General features: G+C 47.0%; 8 protein-coding genes across 8 annotated transcripts; 3 read left to right on the top strand and 5 right to left on the bottom strand.

Moving 5' to 3' along the window:
• Window positions 1-1,079: 1,079 nt before the first annotated feature.
• On the bottom strand, window positions 1,080-3,026 carry N7520_008036 (sigma-70 region 2 family protein; the record flags this gene model as incomplete). Its single annotated transcript, XM_057141970.1, has 1 exon — window positions 1,080-3,026. The coding sequence occupies one exon, from the start codon at window positions 3,024-3,026 to the stop codon at window positions 1,080-1,082; it is 1,947 nt and encodes a 648-aa protein (XP_056995976.1).
• A 2,048-nt stretch (window positions 3,027-5,074) lies between these two features.
• Window positions 5,075-7,599, top strand: N7520_008035 (putative PHD transcription factor; the record flags this gene model as incomplete). The annotated part of the gene is made up of 2 exons (XM_057141969.1): window positions 5,075-6,599; window positions 6,659-7,599. The coding sequence occupies 2 exons, from the start codon at window positions 5,075-5,077 to the stop codon at window positions 7,597-7,599; spliced, it is 2,466 nt and encodes an 821-aa protein (XP_056995975.1).
• A 325-nt stretch (window positions 7,600-7,924) lies between these two features.
• On the bottom strand, window positions 7,925-8,969 carry N7520_008034 (uncharacterized protein; the record flags this gene model as incomplete). The annotated part of the gene is made up of 2 exons (XM_057141968.1): window positions 7,925-8,665; window positions 8,721-8,969. 2 exons carry the CDS (start codon window positions 8,967-8,969, stop codon window positions 7,925-7,927), a joined length of 990 nt encoding a protein of 329 aa, XP_056995974.1.
• A 1,540-nt stretch (window positions 8,970-10,509) lies between these two features.
• N7520_008033 (flavin-containing monooxygenase) lies at window positions 10,510-12,138 on the top strand (the record flags this gene model as incomplete). Its single annotated transcript, XM_057141967.1, has 1 exon — window positions 10,510-12,138. One exon carries the CDS (start codon window positions 10,510-10,512, stop codon window positions 12,136-12,138), a length of 1,629 nt encoding a protein of 542 aa, XP_056995973.1.
• Window positions 12,139-12,435: 297 nt separating this feature from the next.
• N7520_008032 (uncharacterized protein) lies at window positions 12,436-13,351 on the bottom strand (the record flags this gene model as incomplete). Its single annotated transcript, XM_057141966.1, has 3 exons — window positions 12,436-12,462; window positions 12,723-13,087; window positions 13,144-13,351. The coding sequence occupies 3 exons, from the start codon at window positions 13,349-13,351 to the stop codon at window positions 12,436-12,438; spliced, it is 600 nt and encodes a 199-aa protein (XP_056995972.1).
• Window positions 13,352-13,896: 545 nt separating this feature from the next.
• Window positions 13,897-15,118, bottom strand: N7520_008031 (SDR family NAD(P)-dependent oxidoreductase; the record flags this gene model as incomplete). The annotated part of the gene is made up of 8 exons (XM_057141965.1): window positions 13,897-13,915; window positions 13,976-14,049; window positions 14,102-14,210; window positions 14,263-14,315; window positions 14,364-14,487; window positions 14,548-14,923; window positions 14,986-14,998; window positions 15,071-15,118. 8 exons carry the CDS (start codon window positions 15,116-15,118, stop codon window positions 13,897-13,899), a joined length of 816 nt encoding a protein of 271 aa, XP_056995971.1.
• A 584-nt stretch (window positions 15,119-15,702) lies between these two features.
• Window positions 15,703-16,939, top strand: N7520_008030 (zinc-dependent alcohol dehydrogenase; the record flags this gene model as incomplete). Its single annotated transcript, XM_057141964.1, has 3 exons — window positions 15,703-15,823; window positions 15,891-16,181; window positions 16,251-16,939. 3 exons carry the CDS (start codon window positions 15,703-15,705, stop codon window positions 16,937-16,939), a joined length of 1,101 nt encoding a protein of 366 aa, XP_056995970.1.
• Window positions 16,940-17,297: 358 nt separating this feature from the next.
• On the bottom strand, window positions 17,298-17,730 carry N7520_008029 (uncharacterized protein; the record flags this gene model as incomplete). Its single annotated transcript, XM_057141963.1, is given in 3 exon segments — window positions 17,298-17,351; window positions 17,371-17,612; window positions 17,706-17,730. 3 exon segments carry the CDS (start codon window positions 17,728-17,730, stop codon window positions 17,298-17,300), a joined length of 321 nt encoding a protein of 106 aa, XP_056995969.1.
• Between the last annotated feature and the right edge of the window lie 2,423 nt (window positions 17,731-20,153).

The following is a 20,153-nucleotide window of genomic DNA, read 5'->3' as shown; positions in this document are numbered from 1 at the left end:
TTAATGACCCTTTACAAGAGGATGAGTTAGTCTTGCACATTGGGTGATTTCCTTTCTGGAAATGATAAAGAGTCTCAGCCAATACGGGAGATCTGGCAGAGAGCCGCGAAAGGTGAATGGATTGCCACTGCAAAATTCCTATGGAACTTTGAGCTCATAAATAAAAGATTGGAGACTCCATTCCAATGAGATTGCATCAGAGCTGAAGCTGCCAAATGAATGGTCTGTACACCACTGCATGAGAGCTTATACTATACTTGACTGTAAAACGGTAGGCTCAGAATCATACAACGTTGACACATCCAGCTGAAACGTCGAGCTAGCCTCTAGCTCAAAATGCAGCTGCTACATAACCTCTTCCCATTCAAAACAACAACAGGATGATCATTCGCCTTTCTAAAAACAGAAACAACGACCACTGCATTCACGCCGCAAAATAAGTCTAAAAGACATCGCGCCAACGCCATATAGTCGCATGGTTAGACTTATACTTCCTCCCATCAAGTCCAATGACTTCATCAGTAGCATCCCTGAAATGACCACTGCCAACCCCGCCACCAACTCCGTGGAGAGATAAGGCTATAGTGGAGAAGACTATCTTGGACGCATCTAAGCTTCCTTGGCACCAGCACGGCCGTAAACAGCACGGCTTATCTTTTAGTCAAAGATAAAGAAACCAATAATAAAAATGAGGGGGAATAGAAGAAATCATTCCGTCACTAGCTTTAAAGAGAAGCACTTTGGTGTTCTCATAGGCACTATTACTGAACTCGGTACTCAGTGTAAATAAACAAAGCTAATAAGTGGATAAGACCAGAACGCAAGCCACAGAGGGGGCAATTCGTGCTCGGCAAATGCAGGTGGAAGAAGGTGCATGATGTTAAAGACAGGACAAACATGTAAGCGAATGTGCGCCTGAATAATCAGCCACTGGCGGTTGCTTCTCGTATTATGCAAGAGCGGCCGAGGACCCACATTATACATAATACATGTCACTTTCAAATCTTTCACTTAATAGCCTGTATAGCGTAGTCACTTTCAATAACCACATAATTGCCCCAGAAAGAGAGGTCGGGAGATTACATCAACGATGGCATAACATAGCTCGTCAAAGGCGCCTGGAGAACCTCGCGTCGTAGATCAGTCTCCCACAGATATGCAGTAGGCTCCGACAATTGCATAGTCAGACAAGAGAAAAGGAAATCATTAATGCGATACCACCAGTCCGCACTGAGCCGCTTAGCAATTTTCAGCATCCGGCCGGCAAACCAAGGTCTTTCCGAAGGGGATGTAGCAGAGGGAGAATATTGTGTGAAATCCGGCGTAAACTCTGAGCGGACAGGCGAAGTAGATCCACAAGGACCAGTAACCCATTCTGCCGTATAGCCGTCGTTACACGCGAGAAGGATTTGGAGAATTGCTTCAACGGAGCCACTCATGCTGACTTCACTGTCAACAATGGCTTGCTCTAGCGTTCTCAGGAATGTTCCTGCATGGGGAGGACTGTATCGGTAGTCCCAGAAGGCGGCGTTCAGCATCATGAGGGCAGTCATGCGGGCGACCATTTGCTTGCGATCTCCCGAGGATGTGAATCGGGAGCCAGGAGGAGCGGCTAGGATCTGGAAGAGAGGAGATGTCCCTGAGACACATGTGTGTCGGGATGGATCACAGGATCCTGGATTATCTTTTTGGTAGAGGGAGAGCTGCTCGCAGCGACGGAGGAAATCAAGGAATTCTTCGCACTGAAGACGAATCTCATCCATGGGGTAGGTGTTTGAGATTTGCTGGGAAATTGAAGGAAGTTCCACACAAGGTGATGTATCAGACAGGGCGGAAGAGGTAGAAGAAGGCGGGGAAGGAATAGCAATAACGGAATCAGAAGTCTGAGGTGGAGTGGGATCCGGCAAGGCCTTGATGGCTGAAGGGTGCTCAAATGAAAAGCTAGGCCCATGTGTCTCGTACCCCGACAAGATATAATCTTGCCAATTGATCAACATTCCAAGACGGGTATTCAAAAAAGCAGCGGGCCCCCCACGGCTCCGGATCATCTCGCGAGCTGCACGCATATGCACCCAGCTGATTTCCTTGTGCCCTGGTCGTGGATCAAAGTCTTCCAGGGCAGCGGCGCTCAAGCAGGATACAATAGCAACGTCAGAGTTATCTCGGGGGTTCTTGGACAAGTGCTCGCGAAGCATGCTGATAGCACGATCTCGATGTATCAGGGTATCCGTGGTTTCAGTCTCATTGCGGACCCAGGCCCATGTATTCGCAGCGTGGACAAGTACGGTGTTCTGAAATGCCACGCCGCCTTTCATTCCTTCAGGGACAAAGACAGAAGTATACCAGTTATGAGCTTTTGGTGACCGGAAATGGGTCCCATAAGAGCACGCTGGCATATCGTTCACGTAAAAGTCGAAAAGTCTCTGGCCATCTAGATCCAGTTCCAATGGAAGCGAGTTGAATGGGTCTGTTCTGGCAGCGCTCATGATGGTCCTCGGGGATTTAGCGATTTCCCAGGGACTTGCTAGTCCTGCGGGACTCGATGAGAAGCTGCTCCTCGGATCGATATGGGCAAAGTCTGGTAAAAAAGGGCTTCCTTGTGTCTCAGGCAGCGGATCCCGAAATGGAAGTTGGAAAAAGGGAGTGTGAGGATGTGATGACGTTGGTATTCCATGGTACCAGTCCTGTGTGGTTTCAACGTCGTCTAGTGCAGACCCTTCTGTGGAAAGAGGTCCAGACTCCTCTGTAGATGTGTTTGAAGCACTCTGATTGTCATTTTTAGCGTTCTTGGCAGGCTTTCGTTTCAATGTATTGGCCTTCTTAGGGCGTCCCCGTTTGGGCGGTGGACGATTGGTATCTTCTTCACCATCGCTTTGACGAGATTCGCCCTTCTTTTGACGCATATACTCTTGCATGACATGACGTTTGACCTGTGTCAGATTGCTGCGACGGTTATCAGATGCATCAATAAATTGCCAACGCCCATTGGAACTATTGCTTGTATTTCCTCCACTTGGATTCGACATAGCGAAGCAGATGGCGCCCGAAGGGGAAAACCGAGAGAACAGGTGGGGTACGGTCGCGGCTCTAAGTAGAGATCCGATAGGGTGACGCGTAGTCCGTTCGCAGGTCTATGCAAATACGAGAGTTCATATTCTGCCAAGCGGGGTCTTAAGGCATTCAAGTAGACCCCTGGGGCTGGAAGGTCTCAGCAAAGAGGCAAATCCGGGTGTGTCACGGGAATCGAGAAAGTAAGCAGAGCCCAGTGTCCCGGGCGTCGCACTCGTGCATTGGACTTGAAAGGATTGTCTAAGGGGAATTTATCACACTCGGAAGGTGGATATATGATAGTAGGATGGTAGGGTGATGATCCAATGTGCCTGTGGTCCGAGCTGACACCGCGGGATCTCCGTTTGGCAAGCGAATCAGCGATAAGTCAGCAGCGTGGGAATGGGGCGAAGTGCCGGACTAGAATAATTGAGCTTTCAAATACTCTGCACCGATCTATTCCCGATCGGGGAAAGATACGATCAATTGATGTCTTAAAAGATGACGATGACTGACACATTTGGCCTAGACTCGCACACTCCCCAGTTTTGGGTAAGCGTGCCAAGATGGGCCAAATGCTATTGCCGAGCTCAAATGGATGATTGGCTGTGTTTCTATGGAAATCATGCTAGTTCTCGATATTATGCAATGAAATTAATGAACTGATCAACCCTTCAGTGATAAGTACGCCTCTATTCATGACATCAGCCGATCCGCCCCCAAATTCTTCCACGAATTCAATCCCGTATTTAAGACGATAACGACCATAGACCTGTGATTAATCCGAATGAATCAAAACACGAGCTAACCCAGTCAAAGCTACTGCAGATGTACCCAACTACACTCGCATCTTTTCAGACAATAAAAGGAGAGGTTTGATTTATGAATCGATGCTCTCCATGGCAGTAATTCTATTTCATTTTCCTTTCCACGGCCTAGATGATACAGTTCAAGAGTAATGCAGCAATACTAAAGAAGCTTTCAGCTATCCTCCATCTGGTTAGTCCGAATTAAACTAGTTATCCGTTACCCAAGAGTCTTGGAACTCCCCGATGTCTCCTTAGACTGCATCCTTGTGCTGACCGGGGAAATTGACATAGCCTGCAAATCTATCTGTAGGAACTCCCCTGATGCCGTGTATCTTCGTGCTGACTGGGGAGAGCGAGACAGCGCGTCGCACTAAGCAAACGAACACACCAAAACTCGCTTCGTATTTATCGTGACGGTCGATCAAAGTATGCTCAACGTTAGAAATATAGTTCAATTAGATGGAGATAAATTTCCATTGGAGTCATTGTCAACGTGGTCGTGAAAACGAAGATCTGTTGGATAAAGGTGATGATGAAGTTGGTGATTTATCAACTGTGCAATTTATCAACTGTGCAGGGAACAGGAGTACCTGCTTCAGTGTCTACTCCTTTAGTTCCAGTCGCACCAGATGCATGGAAAAGCGGTGAGGCCTTCACCGCCTTAGAATTCACCGCCTCAACAGTCCGTCAAAACTCCGCGTCGCCGATCTGTGATTCCAAGATTCAAGGGACCGGACCGAACAGCGTTAACCTGTGTGTGGCTTTGAGGTTTTGCATGTTCCACGCTCCTTTTCAGAGTTATTTTTCCTGCCTCCACCCCTCAAACATCCACCTCCGAGGCGAATTGGAACCCCCCCGCAATCCCACTTAGAGCAAGCGGTGGAGTCTCCGATTTTCGCGAAAGAAACCCCCACAGCGACCCTTTTCTATTCCCTTCTTGAATGACCTCCCTGGTTGTGTATTTTTACTATCGCCTGAACCCAGAAAGGCTTGGAAGAGGGTTTGGACATTATTAGCGTCGATGAGACTTCCATGATGCCTCCGACCTGCTCGTTTGCATCTATGTGGATTTAACTCATCCCGCGCGCTCCGTGTTTCCGATACACCCTCAATCAGCTTAAGTCCCTTGGACTTGGGCATTACACTTCTCCTTACAAGTTATTTGACGTCCCAGCGGAAAGTCTCGCTACTTATTGACTTCCCCTCTGACTATCGCCATGACACCGGACATGGAAGCCGCGGGTCGCGCAACCCATACGAATGGGTTTGCCGACGTCGCAAAGACCACCAACACCACTGGCAATCCCTACGAAACCAATCCAGACAATATTCCGCGTGACGACCCATTCCTAGCAAAAAGCGCAAACTATGGCCGATACACCCCGCACCCTGACGATTTCACCCCCCGCTACAAGGATTGGTACCACTCTGACCCCGACGCAAATGCCTTCTGGGTTGGAGTTGCGGAGAAATTCTGCACCCCGGAGAACTCACTCAACATCAAGGGACCCAGAGAGGGATTCGCTGCAGGCAGCGTCATCATTTGGGTTGACCGCGAGTCCGCGGACGGCGCAGCGGCAGAGTGGTTCTCTTGTGTCAATGCCAATGAATTGTCTGCAGCACGAAAGGTCGAGGAGGCACTCAGGGAGATTGGTGTTGCGGTTCCAGTGACATATTTTTGCGGGACAATCGAAGGCCGGAACGTGACAATCGAATCTCGCATCCCTGGAGTCTCGCTTGAAGTCGCAGAGCGGTACCTCACCACGAAACAAATCAACATCTTTAAGGCCCAGACGCGTCAGATCATACATGTTCTCGCCTGCGTCGACCCCTCCCCCCAAGAGCCAACCTACGTTTGTCGTGGACTCAACTCCCAGAATCCGCCTCCCGGCCAGGAAAAAGAACGGGCCATACTCTTCGCCGAGAGAACAGAAAATGAGGATCTGTGTTTTATTCACAACGATTTGGTACCGGCGCAAATAATTGTGAAGGATGACAGGGTTGTGGGCGTTACTGGTTGGCGACAAAGTGGATATTTTGGCCTCGAGAGAGCCAAGCAGGTACACCGGTCATCAAGGAACACCGATTTCCCCAAGCAGACGAGCGGAAAGAGTGCGACGTGGTTAGATCTCTACACCCACACTTACGTTCCGAGCCGCCGTCCACCCCCGCTGGTCGCAAACAAAGATACCCCCCTTCCATCCGTCAAAACCGAACCAGTCGGCGATGATTTTGAAACAAAATCTTTTGGGAGTGATCTGCCAAGTGAGTGGCCAACCTCGAAGGCTCTTGCCAATCTTAGGAATGGTGGAGCTTCCCGGGCATCATCATCCGATCGCACCTCTCCAGCAAATTCGGTGAAGCCCTCGAACAAAAAGCCAGCTTCAAAGAAGAAGCCGGCACCCAAGCGCAGGGCGAATGACCTGGACGCAGAGAGTCTGGATGAACGCCGATCGAACACCCCTGCATCCCGCACAAGCAAAACCCCTGGTAGAAAGCAGGATTCTGTATCGATTGCAGGATCACCCGCACCCGAAGAAAAGAGGAAGACTAAAAAGCGCCCCCGGCGGCTTGCTGACGACGACGATGAAGAGTCAGATGAAAATGCCCTCTTCTGTATCTGCCGACGACCTGATAACCACACATGGATGATTGGGTGTGATGGTGGATGCGAGGATTGGTTCCACGGCAAATGTGTCGATATCGATGCTCGAGACTCTGAATTGATCGATAAGTACATCTGTAAGTTTTAGCCTTTCCCCGTTCCCATTTGATTTCCCAGGTCTGATCAGATTAAATAGGCCCAAACTGCAGCCAGAATGGCAAAGGTTGCACCACGTGGAAACCAATGTGTCGTCTCCTTGAATGCCGCAAACCAGCACGTGTTGCTCGCAAAAGCAAATACTGCTCTGATGAGCACGGCCATGAATTTATGCGTCGTCAAGTTTGCAACCTCAAACTGGCACCCGAGAGGAAAGGGCAGGAGGATCTCGGTAGCATGGGCGGCATTCTCACACCTGGCGACCTCCGAGCAGCGATTCTAGGGGTCTCATCTGTCGCAGAGTTCAGGAAGCTGGGCGATAAAATTCTGTCGCATTCACCAGAGTCTATCAGCGACGATATTCCCAATGGCGACATGGAAGTGGAATCAACCGAGAACAAACAGAATCTGGATATCGAATCTCACAATGTGGAATATTCAGCCGATGAAGCAGCTAAGGTCGAAAAGATCCGGAAACGACGAGATGACCTCCTGCATCGCAAGGAAATGCTTGCTGCTCGTGCATCATTTGTGAATCTTTTGCGCCAAAGATCTAAGGGACTGGTAGAAAGGTTGAAGAAACTTGAGCCGAAAAGCGGGTGGAAGGACATCTGCGGATTTGACATGCGGCTCGCGTGGTCCGACGAGGAGTTCGATGACTGGCGATTGTCCGAAGCTGGCAAACTCGCACTCAAGGAAGGGACAGCTGAGGCCATGGCTTCTAGCTACCCCGACAACGACGAACCCATGGGCGGCACGGATGAAGATGAAATAAGCTTCCTGACCCGCGGTGTCTGCACCAAGAAACGCTGCGAGAGACACAAGCAATGGGTTAAGGTGCAGCAGCAGGACATTCTATTTGAAGAAGAAACTGTCAAGCGAGATCTTGCCAAGGCTGCGATGGATGCACGCACTGTCGCCGAGAGTGCTGTCTTGAGAAAGTGGGCCCAAACTGAAAATGTGCCAGCGACTATCAAGTAGGAGATGCTCTTGATTTCCTTGGTTTCTCGCAGTATGGAGTTGTGAGGACCTGGGAAACACAAAATCGGAAAGTTTGATACCCTTTTTTCTTAGCAAAACTGGCTCATGGATCGGAGTTGATATTTTGCAAATCGGTGGGGTCTGTCATTGATGAGTCTTTTGTGATTCATGGCGCTTCAAGGGGTGAATCTTGACATGTATGTGTCGATTTGTATGATTAGTATCGGTTGCATCGGGATAGAGCAATCCAAACGAATTTAAGATTCACAAAATCCAACTTCGACAGACTTTTCTAGTTACCTAATAATGTAGGTATTATCCTAGCTCATCTCTTCAGCGACCATATCCCCCATTTCCCCAACCCCGTCCCAGTACGATCCTTGATAACCTCTGCCACGCGAGCGTATTTCACATCAGAAAGCAAGATGTGCGTATCAATCCCCTGATCCAGCGTCCTCATCAACAAGGTCGACAAAAGCGATGACCCAGGAAGTTGAAAAATAGAATGAATCCCATCATGATCAGATGGTCTCACATCATCGTCACCCACCCCAACAGTAGCCCGTCTACCCGAGCCGTCATCAACCTCAACATGAGACCCGAGTCCACTAGTATTAACAAGCACGGTCGTCAAAAACGAGCCATGCGTACGAGACATGCGCGTTAATATCCGCAAAGCACTCGCGAGGACACCAGCCCCCCTAGCCGGATTAGAAGCCCGAATCACGCCTTCAGCTAACGAATCCAGCCCGGCCACAACAAGGATGATAGCGGGGTGACCTGATGCGTCCTGGTCCAGTCGTTTTTCTTGGACCTGCAGCAGTAAGTCCGAGACTTGCATTATGGCCTGCGCTGCATCTGGTAGAGAATCTACTGGAAAGAGCTGGACGGAATCCAGTCGCTTCAATGCATCTTCGCTGGATAGAGGTGATGGGCCGGATTGCAGATCGGTGAATAAAGTCCGTGCTGCGAAGGCGTCGAAGTTGCTAGGGTAGATAATGAAGATGTTTGTTTCAGATGATGGTGAATTATTCCGCAGATGTGTTGTGAGAAGGTAGCGAGGGATCTAGTATTCCATTAGATGATGCAAGTGGATCTTTTGGATAGACGTGGCGACTTACCTGACCGATGTATTCGTCATTGTCGCTGCTTCTGTTTCTTAGTCGTGAGAATCCGATGATTGTCCCGCAGCGGAAAATTCCTTCACTTGAGTGTTTAATGCCTGCAGTCCAGTCGTCCTTGAGGTTCCAGTCGTTGGTCGTTGATCCCTTTATGGGTTGTTCATTGATGGCTATGGGTCTTGGCTCACTGAGCAGAGAGTGGGCTAGGTATGGATGAGCAGGCTCTGCGGAATAGACATTGGAACCCATGATAAAGCATCATAAAGCGCACGGCTCATCATCCATGCTATGAATGCCTCCAGATATCGAAGCCCTGGAGATAAAGCTGATCAAATTAGTTGGGAGTTGGTAGCTCTGGTGGGACTGGGAGCTTGCCCCACCGCCTTATGCGATAATTAACTAGAGGATTTCCGCCGCGCTTTTCGCGTGGCACCTAGAACAATAATGTTTCTACTATATCTCCTACACCATTTATCTACCTTGTCTGCTACCTTCTTTTCTACCGGATTAGTCAAATAGCCGAAGTATTGCCCAAAATATATGAGCAACGAACTGGAAAGAACAAATTTTGATATTTGTTAATTGTGTCATGGCCGTCTACGAGGGGCAACCCGAGCCGCTTCGTCTGACAAGTCCTCTTGAGCTTCACGGCCATTGGCAAGAAATAATTAAGCGTGCTCTAGACTACCTAGGCACACCCGCATTGAAGGCAATGAAGTATGGACCGCCTGACAGAGTAAGGCGCAGCGGAAACACCTCCCTCCGCGGGCCCAGAGGTCCAACCAACCGTCAGTGGCATCTGTCGACAGCTGGATCTGTCGGTTAGGGGAAGAAAGGGCTATATGGGTAGCCGGGAAACAGACGTCACTGTCAAATCTGCATTCCGAAAGGTATAGAAGAACATTGAGGGAAAGAGAGAGATCTAAGACACGGACGGTACTCTCGTGATGATCTCGGTCGGGGTCACGCCCGACAACCTGTACGTGTTGTTCTTTACCAGCGCGTGCGTCTTTTGGACCAAAGAGGGTGCGTGCACCGGTATATGATTTCTCTCGGTATATACATTTACTTGGGTAACCTATCGAGATAAGAGACTCCCACAAACTTGAAGGATTGATTCACAGACGTATTATTTTACAGTGAAAATTCAGGGTTGTGGTTGAAGGCCTGAAATAATTATTTATCGCTATGTAATTCTGTCAAAATTTAATTCAAACCTTTCTAATGCGATTTATCTTTTAGTTACGTGGCAATCGATCAAATCTACCAAAACTAACATAAGAGTACATGAGCTCTCGTCCGGGCCGTCCGGCAGCGGGTGACTTAAATCTGGGGAAAGGCCTCTAGGGAACGGGGCTTCCCTCAGTGTGAACATGTCAATTTGATCCACATGGGTATCATGCAAACATGGACACTGGATTATTTTGAAATGCGGGGTCGAAGTGAGCGACTCGCACATTCGGGCTAAAGTCTAATGCCCCACATAGTACCTTGGTTTACTGCACAACTATACAGATGCTCCAACATGATGCATGGACATCCTCTCCAACAGCCAATGTTATAGGCAGATATATTCAAGTATATCCGTTCAAAGTTCCGCCAAACGATGTCACCTTCGGAGCTTCGGATGTATGACTTTCCAACGTGAGTGGAAACCTCTTCAAATCATGGGGTTTCCAATATTTAAAGAAGGGCATCCCTCTAGCCATTGATGATCATTCTAGGGAAGACCCCATCACATATTCTCCTGATCTATTCCTCTTGGGCATCGCTGCCAACTATTACCATCATGTCTGCTCCACCGAGTGATCAACCGGAAGAGCTAGATGCTCTCATTGTCGGCGCTGGATTTTCTGGTTGCTATCTTCTCAAAAAGCTACGTGATGAACTCAACTTGAATGTCAAAATATTTGAAGCTGGTTCATCGTTGGGCGGTACTTGGTACTGGAACCGCTATCCCGGTGCTCGAGTCGACTGCCCAGTCCCCGGCTACGAGTTGTCCGCCGAAGACGCCTGGAAGAATTGGACCTGGAAGGAGAAATATCCGAGCTGGGAAGAACTTCAGCAATACTTTGCTCACATCGACCGTGAGTTATCTATCAGCAAAGATTGCTTCTTTCATCACGAAGTTGTCTCGGCCGAGTTTCTTTCCAAGGAGCGGAAATGGGCCGTGACCACCCAAAATGGCAGAGTAGTCTTTGCCAAATATCTCATTCCAGCCATTGGATTTGCGGCGAAGCAATATGTTCCAGACTGGAAAGGTCATGATACCTTCCGTGGGAAGATCTATCATTCTTCTGCCTGGCCAGAACAGGGTGTGAGTGTGGAAGGCAAAAAGGTCGCAGTGATCGGCACAGGGTCTACTGGGGTCCAAATTGGCCAACAATGGGCGAAGGAAGCCGCCGAGACCTTTATCTTCCAAAGGACACCAAATACTTGCCTTCCTATGCGCCAGGAAAGACTTGATCCTGCCAACCAGATGAAGGTTGAAGACCGCTTGGCATTGTTCGCAACCAGCCGAACAACATTTGGAGGCCTTCCATACAACAACGTACCACGTAATTCCTCTGATGATACGCCCGAGGAAAGACAGGCTACCTATGAAAGATTATACGAAGAAGGTGGCTTGAAACTCTGGAACGCATCATACAAGGACCTCATGATCGATCATGCTGCAAACCGCGAAGTCTACGATTTTTGGGCCAAGAAAACCAGAGCCAGAATCAATGACCCAGAGCTTAAGGATCTTCTCGCACCTCTGGAACCACTTCATGCATTTGGTGCGAAACGCCCTTCACTCGAACAAGATTTTTACGAGCAATTCAACAAGCCACACGTGCATCTGGTTAGCATCAAGGACAACCCAATCTCGGAACTTCGTCCCAACGGCATCGTCACAGCAGACGGCAAACTTCATGCAGTTGACATCATTGCCATCGCAACGGGCTTCGATTCTGTAACAGGTGGTATTAAACGAATGGGAATCAAGGATGTAGACGGAGTTGAACTGAGTACGAGATGGGACGAGGGTATCTATTCCTACCTCGGTCTCATGGTCAGCCGCTGTCCAAACATGTTCTTACCATACAGTGCTCACAGCCCGTCTGTCTTCTCAAATGGACCGACGACCATTGAAAGCCAGGGTTCGTGGATTGTCGAAGTCATCAGGCAGATGGAATCGGAGGGTATCCAAGAGCTTGATGTCAAAAAGGAGACCGAGGAAGCCTGGCGCGATGAGATCCTGGAAGTTGCAAACATGACATTGCTACCCACGACAAAGTCATGGTACATGGGCTCCAATATTCCAGGGAAACCAGTTGAGCCACTCTTTTATGTCGGTGGTCTTCCGCGATACCTGGAAAAGTGTGCGGAGGCTTTGAACAGCAACTGGGAACATTTCACCACATGCAAGGTCTGATAGGATTGTAAGATTCAATTAACATTAAATGAAATCTTTATTTGAAAATTCAAAGATGGTATCATGTACTAAGAGCAAAATCATAGTATACTTGAGGAAATACTTGAAAGAACTCTTCATCCATGGTCCAGTTTCGAATATCCCAAAGTGAATCATTAAATAGACTTGAAAATTTGTATCGTCCCGTGATTGCATCGAGCTGGTAAACGTCGGAAATTCTATGCTTCCAAAGAAATCGGAAGTCAGAAAAAAGGCATTTGAAAAATTCATCTGTCAGCAGCTGAGATCCTGTGAGGGCTAGGCGTTCCCGGAGACCAGGCCTGTCTAGATTAGTATATTTTTCAGCATTCAAGGTAGGGAAATCATACCAAGCAAAATAGTCTGCAGAAACATCGTGATGGTAGACGATCTGTGACGGTCTGTTCGTAGCAATTGTTAGAGGAAAAGCCACATTGGAAGTGAAGAAGTGCGTGTCATACCGAGGACGGTACCAGGGTGGAATATTTCGAAAACCGTGAGTTTGCACGAAACACTGCGCTATTGTAAGCTATGCATACTACTGAATATTGGATCTGGATACATACCTGAAGCAACAAGTGTATCGTTCTTAGCATACAAATACGAGTCAAAAGTCTGCTTCGAATGAACATGGCATCAAGCTGATACAGAATTTCCCAGAGAGGACACCAGAAACCACCATTTTTCACTTTGTCCCACCCGAATAGAATTCCACGGATCAGGACATCCTGGTTGGTGGGGTCACTGAAACACACTAAGGATGGTGGAAGGTTATGTACCCGTCCTAGAAGCTGATCGCTGTAGTTTTTCAAAGTGTAATTTTGGTCACTGGTAATGCGAGAAACCGCTAAGCCGGATTCAGAATCCTGGGGAAGTTGCCTAGTGAGATTGTAATTGCATTGTCCAGACTCCAGACTTGAGAAAGCCAACACTATACATATTTTCCGTCAGTAGAAAACAGAAGTAAAGGGTGGCGAATGCTATCACCTTCGCGGAGGTAGTGAAGATCTTGCTCTAGAGCGGATAATTTGAGTTCAAGCTCTTCCTTCTCTTTCCTCTCTTCTTTTCTGTGCTTTTCTTTGGTGATTCTGTCTCGATTACGCTTTTGTTGTCGCTGCGGTTCAGTAAGAATGCGTCCGGAAGACCAGGACTTTGTGATGCCACGAGATGATTTGGTATCGTGGCATGGAGACATTGTGATGCTTTCAACTCTAACAATTATAATCTTCAATTGCCTGAACAACGTAGCGTAGGCGGATGATACGGACGAAAGGAATTCGAGCGCGTGTATGCAGACAAGGAATGGTGAGGAAAAGATGTCGAGGATAACTAAGTCTCGCCCCACCTTTTCACTCAAGTCCTAAGGCATCCACAAACCCATGAACCAGAGTAAGTTGAATACTCTTCTACTAGATTAAATTAACATTTTCTACCCCGCCTTTTGCCCTGTATCTCAATCCGGGGCTTTCGGTAGCGGAACTATCCTCGCGGAAACACCCCGCTCCGGAAATATGACGTAAGTCTGCTACAGGTGGGCTATTAACTAATGTCCTCACCCGATTTTAGTGAGATCGGCATATTTATGCGCTAGTTCCCGGGGGAACTTTTCATATATTAAAGTAGCACAGCAAAGTATCGAGACGTCTATTTAGTGATAGAGCCATTCTAATATTTACTATCAGCGTATATCAAGGACTCTCGTGAATCAAAAATCCAAGTCAAGGACGCCAGATGTCGCCATTAAACAGATGTATAACCCCTATAGATCCAGATCAGAATGCTTATACTTGATAATGTAATGATTGAAAAGAAAACATACCCATCGACTGCCAATGTAGTCCCGGTAATGTAACTTGCCATGTGTGACGAGAGAAAAACGACCGAGTCGGCAATCTGTTATGTTTTAGCATCAGGTACAAGGAGAGAAATGGATAGTGAGAAAAACCTCGTCAGTCTCTCCAAGTCTTCCCATAGGAATCAGAGGTACCACTTTCGATTCAATCTCCGCTCGTAACTTGGGGTCATTGTTTCCAAGGATTGCGGTCGATACATAACTAGTCAAGTCAGTCCTGGAATCCGATAGGTATTGGGTGGCAGGCTTGATACCCTGGACAAATACTGTTGATCCGAATACTGTCTTTGCTGTAAGTGGCAGCCTCCTATTAAATGTTAGTTGGATTGATTTGAAAATCAAAATATATGCATACCGTCTTGGTCATCCCAACGATCGCATGCTTGCTCGCAGCATATGGGCTAGCACCAGGAGGGCCACCGACCAATCCCAAAACAGAGGCTGTATTAGTGATGACTCCACGATTTCCGCGTCCACTTCTGCGAAAGTAGTAACTGCATTAGATAGTAAACACCATTATAGGGTAGAATCATACGCACGGGATTTGCAGTTTCTCCTGCGTCAACATTTGCCGAACTTGCTCTCTCTGACAAATCCAAAGCCCGACAAAGTTAAGGTTGAGAACCTTGTGCAGCTCAGCACTATCTTGCTCAACAGTTGGAATATGATTTCCGCCAATTCCAACATTGTTCAGCACGTAGTCGATTCTTCCAAAGGTTTTCGCTGCGGTACGCACACAATCTATGCAGGATTGTTCATTACCGACATCAACTTGGTGGATTACGACTTTCAAATCGGGTAGTTCACGACGGATATCATTGGCAGTTGCTTCCAAGGCCTCTGCATTGATATCTGCCAGGAAAAGGCCTGCAACGCCAGCGCGGGCAAATGCGAATGAAGCGCTGCGTCCAATCCCTAAACATACTCGATTAGCACCGATATCCTGCGCTGAGATGATTAAGTTCGCATTGAATTACCGGATGCAGATCCCTATGAGACATTTGGAGGTTAGCTTCGGATGTGACTGTGGATTTATCCAACACATGTTAGCAATGAACATACGATCACGAACCCTATGCCGGGTAGCAAGCGAGGCATTGAGTCAGCCATTGTGTAATCCCCAAGTTAATTGGCTGCTTCTGTATTTCGAACTGATCGACAATATGAGGTCAGACATTGAAAATACTGTAATCAAGCGGTTTAAATAATTCAGAGAGATTTGAAAATGAGGCATCGCAAAGTCTGGGACCCTGGGTTGGGTATATGTGGGGCATTTGTGCGAGTCGCACACCTCGACTTAGAGATTCGATTGGCTGTAGGTCTGAAGAGTGGCGTCATACTTTAAGCTGGTGGAGTAATTTCTGTAAGTTTAGCGCGCGTCTTCTAAAAAGTGTTCACTAATAAGCTCGATAAAATCCGCTTTGGCGAAACTCCGTCTTGTTGGGCGGAAGTACGGATATAGTGATTCGCTGCATTTGAATCATATGAAGCTAACCATAAATCATCATTGTAATATGAAAACTGAAGGCGGGGTAGGCATTGCGGGGGGTTTCCGCTACCTCTTGCCTTGGCTTTACATGTATTACCTAGGTTGACGGAGTAGTGTTTCTAAATTCATTTCGAGAATAGCTATAAAAGCGACTTGCTCTTTGTCGATCTCTTCTAAGGAAAACAACCGAACAAAAGCACTAATCATGGGTTCTATGACGGATAATTCTTTCTTTGAGATACCTACCCATTGCAAAGCTGGTGTAGTTGTCAATGAAGGGCCGGAATTTCACCTCGAAGTTCAGATGGTGCCTGTGCCAGAACCAGGTAATACTGGACAGACACCAAAGATCTGACAAAGAGAACCAAATAAAACTGATGCTATCTTCAACAGGACCCGAGGAAATATTAATCCGACTGAATGTTACTGGTCTCTGCTCATCCGACATTCATATGATGAAGGGAGACTTGGGCGGTCCACCCATGTCACAATTTGGCGTGCGATCGCCCGGCCACGAAGGAGCAGGTGTCGTCGTCAAAGTTGGTCAGAATGTGAAGAATTTCAAGATAGGAGATAGGGCAGGAATCAAGCCGCTTCTTGATACTTGCGGCTCCTGCGAACTTTGTTTGAATGAGAAGGAGACATATTGTAAAGCGGCAGTGCACACAGGCTTGATGGCAGCGGGTGAGTCTAGTCGAGTTGAAGGGTATTGACAATTGTTTCAGTACACGACTAACTTTCATCACTGAACAGGAACTTATCAGCACTTTGTAGTGTCCCCAGCACGATACGCATCGCCGATCCCTGATGGCGTGCCTGATGAAGTCGCCGCTCCTATTATGTGCAGCGCCAGCACCATGTACCGCTCCCTCGTTGAGTCTGGTCTTAAGCCTGGAGCTTGGGTTGTTTTCCCAGGAGGGGGTGGTGGAGTCGGTATACAGGGCGTACAATTGGCAAAGGCGATGGGGATGCGACCTATCGTTGTGGATACAGGAGACTCGAAGCGAGATTTATCACTGGAAATGGGCGCGGCAGCTTTCGTGGACTTTAAGGAAGTGGTAGATCCCGCCAAAGCCGTCATCGAGATCGCCGATGGGGTTGGAGTGCATGGTGTCTTTGTCACAGCCCCTGCTGCGTACAAAACGGCGATCTCTTATGTTGGTGAACGGATTGGCACCGTCATTATGTGTATTGGATTACCTCCTGCAGGATCGATGGTTCTCGGCACTGACCCATGTCAATACGTCTTCCAGAATCTCAGCATCAAAGGGACGCTGGTGGGGAGCCAGAAGGATACTGCGGCCGCATTGGACCTTGCTGGTAAAGGTTTGCTAAGGCAGATTTGCAAGGTATATCCCATTTCCCGACTACCTGAAGCCGTAGAGGAACTGCGGAACAGCCAGGTAGCGGGACGACTTGTGATAGATTTCAATCAAGAGTGATAGCTTCTCAGGGGTCAACAATATGAGATTTCTACGAGTTGCGAGTTACAAATGCCAGCGAAATTTCTGTCCCAAATCTGGGGCCCTATTAGTACTTATCGAATGGACCGACTGAAGACGTGTCTGGTCAGTCATTTTCACGGAGATTTTACCTATTTAATATGGATATCCAGAATTTATGATTTTTGATTACTCTCAGTAAATGCATTTGAAAGAGTAAAGGTAATCACAAGTCTGACTTGGAACACAGAACAAGAATAGTAATTTTGGGAGAATATAACGTGAAGATTCAATAACAACAACAGTAGCAGCTGCTGCCTTGGAACAATTTAAGCCTCTCAACATGACAACTATTTCTTCAGACAGGCAAACTCTCCGCAGGCTCGAAAGCCTCTCTCTTCTGGCGAAATACCTGAAAAAAAAATGCTTACTTTGTATATTTCATTAATGCCAAATGTGATACAAAAAGCGCTTATGATGCCTTCCCCAAACATGATAAAGCAAGCCGTTGTATCATCAGATCCCAGCTCAGTCCTTGCTATGGTGGCAAGAGAGATGATGACAACTGCCAAAGCAAAAAGAAACAGCCCCCATACAATGTGTATCCATGCACGCTTGTACTTCTTTGCCTCTCGAGCTTCAGTTTCGGTTTCGGTTTCTGTTTCTTCGGCGTCTGGAATGCTTGCAGTATTAGTTTACGGGGAGTTTGGTGGCATTTGGTAGAGTCGTGGCGATTTGTCTAAGGCCCGAGGGTAGACCGACAGACCCACCTTGAAGGCATCGACGTCCATGGAGGATGAATGGAGTAGCGTGTATGTCAATAAAGGAAACAGGCTGGCAAGACTGATAATATGTATAATTCAGATATGTACTTTGGACTTTGGACATCAGTGTTCGAGGGGATGATTTACATATGCATGTGGGTATCTACATGGGAGAGGAAGACCTGGATAGGTACTAATTGCTATATATACTAAGCCATTTAGGGTTGCCTGACTCGCGGTTGTGTATCCTAGACTCAAAATTTACATGTATCATGTCTTAAATCCATTGATTCAAAAATGCAATATCGATTTAAGTATATTTCCATGAGCAAGTATGTATGATTGACATGCTCATCCGTAAAACGACCTTGCTAATTTTGACGATTTGAAACATACTCTCAATACAACAGCAGCAAGTAAACAGCAAGTATCTAATCTCCGCAAAAGCCTAAGTAGGTAGATTCCCTTCGATCAATTGAGAGGTTCCCCGAGACTTTCTCGCATAAAGGAAACGACACCAACCCGCACATGTCCACACAATCAGAGAAGTACCAGTTATAAGATGAGCAGCACCAATGATGCCTCCGATGAACAAATCAGTCCAGGACCCTACAGCATCTCCTTTTTCGAAGGAAAGGGTCTTGCTTCCCAAGACGGTCAGAAAAATAGCGACAGATCCTACCGCTAGTAAAAGCATCCCGAATGCAATGAGAACCCATGACCTTCTGCCCAATGGCTTATGAAATTTGCTGAGTTCGGTATCGAGTTCGGTATTTGTTTGCTGATCATTTGACGGCATGCCGTGTAACTCGTAGGCTGGGGGAACTGGAGAATCTCTCGTTTTGTATCAGGGTACTTGGATGAAGAGAACTGGTTATAGGTCAGAGTGGTGATGAATGGATGGTCTGGATTCTTGAGGCTAGGACAGGATTCATATTATTCACTAAGGTTTGAGTCTACATATATGCGGTGCAGGTTAAAATTACTAGGCTGTTTACGGTTGCCCGAACCCCGATATATCCAAAGCCGACGAGACGCCATGCATTGTATCTAATTATGCATTTGGATCAAGCCCACATACATGTAGTACCTAGTAGGTGACATTCTGACATTCAAGTGTTACAATCTTCCCGATACACATTCCAAGATTTGAATATATTCCAGGCATCTGGAGGTAATCCACAGTTTCAACATGTCATTGGAAGATATAATAAGCCATTTACGTCCACGGGTGCAGTTGCTTAATCTCCGAAGCCATAATTGTCAACTTATGGTCCCCTGCAAAAGTTAGAATCCCGATTTTCTTCTCCTATGGTAAACGAACTTTGAAATAAATTCTAATAAATGAATAACAATTCCAATTTCAACACTTCATAAATTCACAAAGGCTGAACATCCATCTCCACCCAATAGCAAAATTGATCATTTGATCAAAAAAACATAGATGATATGGCTTGCGATATCATCGCCACGGCTGCTAGCAAACAGAAACCTCCGATGCCACCTAAAAATAAGGCCAAAATCCAGATCATTGCAACATCGTAGGAGTTCGTATCAGGGGATAAATTATGGGTCAAGTCGCAGGCACAAAGAATCAAGATGACCCAAGCATAGCAAGGCTTATCCCACCAAAAATGAAACGAGATTCTGGATTACAAGTTGCAGTCTCGGCTTTTGCACTTTCCTCTGTCTGTGGAGTGTCTGTTTGTGGTAAAGCTGATTCCAGGTCAGGCGAGTTGTAGCCTGGCGGGGGTGAGACTGTCATTTTCAAAATTGATATGTACTAATGTGAATTTTAGGTAGAAATGGTGGGATGGAGAGATAAATATGGAATGATCGGGAGATTTTCTGTGGAAATTTGAGTTTAAGTAAGGTGTTCACCAGGATGTTTACGATTCCAACTCGCGGCATCCGAGCCCCCATGTGGAAGCTTTATATATTATACTCCTGTAGTGCTTAGTAGTATCTCGGGGCTATCTTTGGCTAATCTTGCCCGCATTAGTCAATCGCAATAGTAATTTCTATTTTCAGTACTATCAACATTTTCAAGATTTCACTGCAAGGATACTCTCATCCGAAGTCTGACTTGAAATTCTTTTGCAAAGGTTGAAGCCTTAACATTCCCTTGTTTGTAGCAAACTTTGAACCACGCCTTCAAAACGGATCAAACCCCCCATAACGCTGAACATCACACCCCATACCAAATAGGATAAAATTTAATGCTAATACCAGAGAGGCCACACCGCTACTGCCCGCAAATAGAACCAGAAGCCAGGCCAGTGCAGAATTGTACCAATTCCAAGACGGGTCGATAAAGTCACTCTGAATAGAAAAGGCACATAAAACAAGTCCAAGCCCACAGAATGTCATGACTAGCCCAAAACTGATTATGGGGAGATTCATGTGGTTTCTAGCCTTCTCATTCTTTCCTTCCGTTTGTACGGGGTCTG

Source organism: Penicillium odoratum (genome assembly GCF_028828045.1).
Source record: "Penicillium odoratum strain IBT 22623 chromosome Unknown utg000005l_segment0_segment0, whole genome shotgun sequence".
NCBI classification, from domain to species: Eukaryota; Fungi; Ascomycota; class Eurotiomycetes; order Eurotiales; family Aspergillaceae; genus Penicillium; species Penicillium odoratum.
The sequence above is the reverse complement of the archived record's forward strand: the minus strand, read 5'-3'. Positions and strand labels throughout refer to the sequence as shown.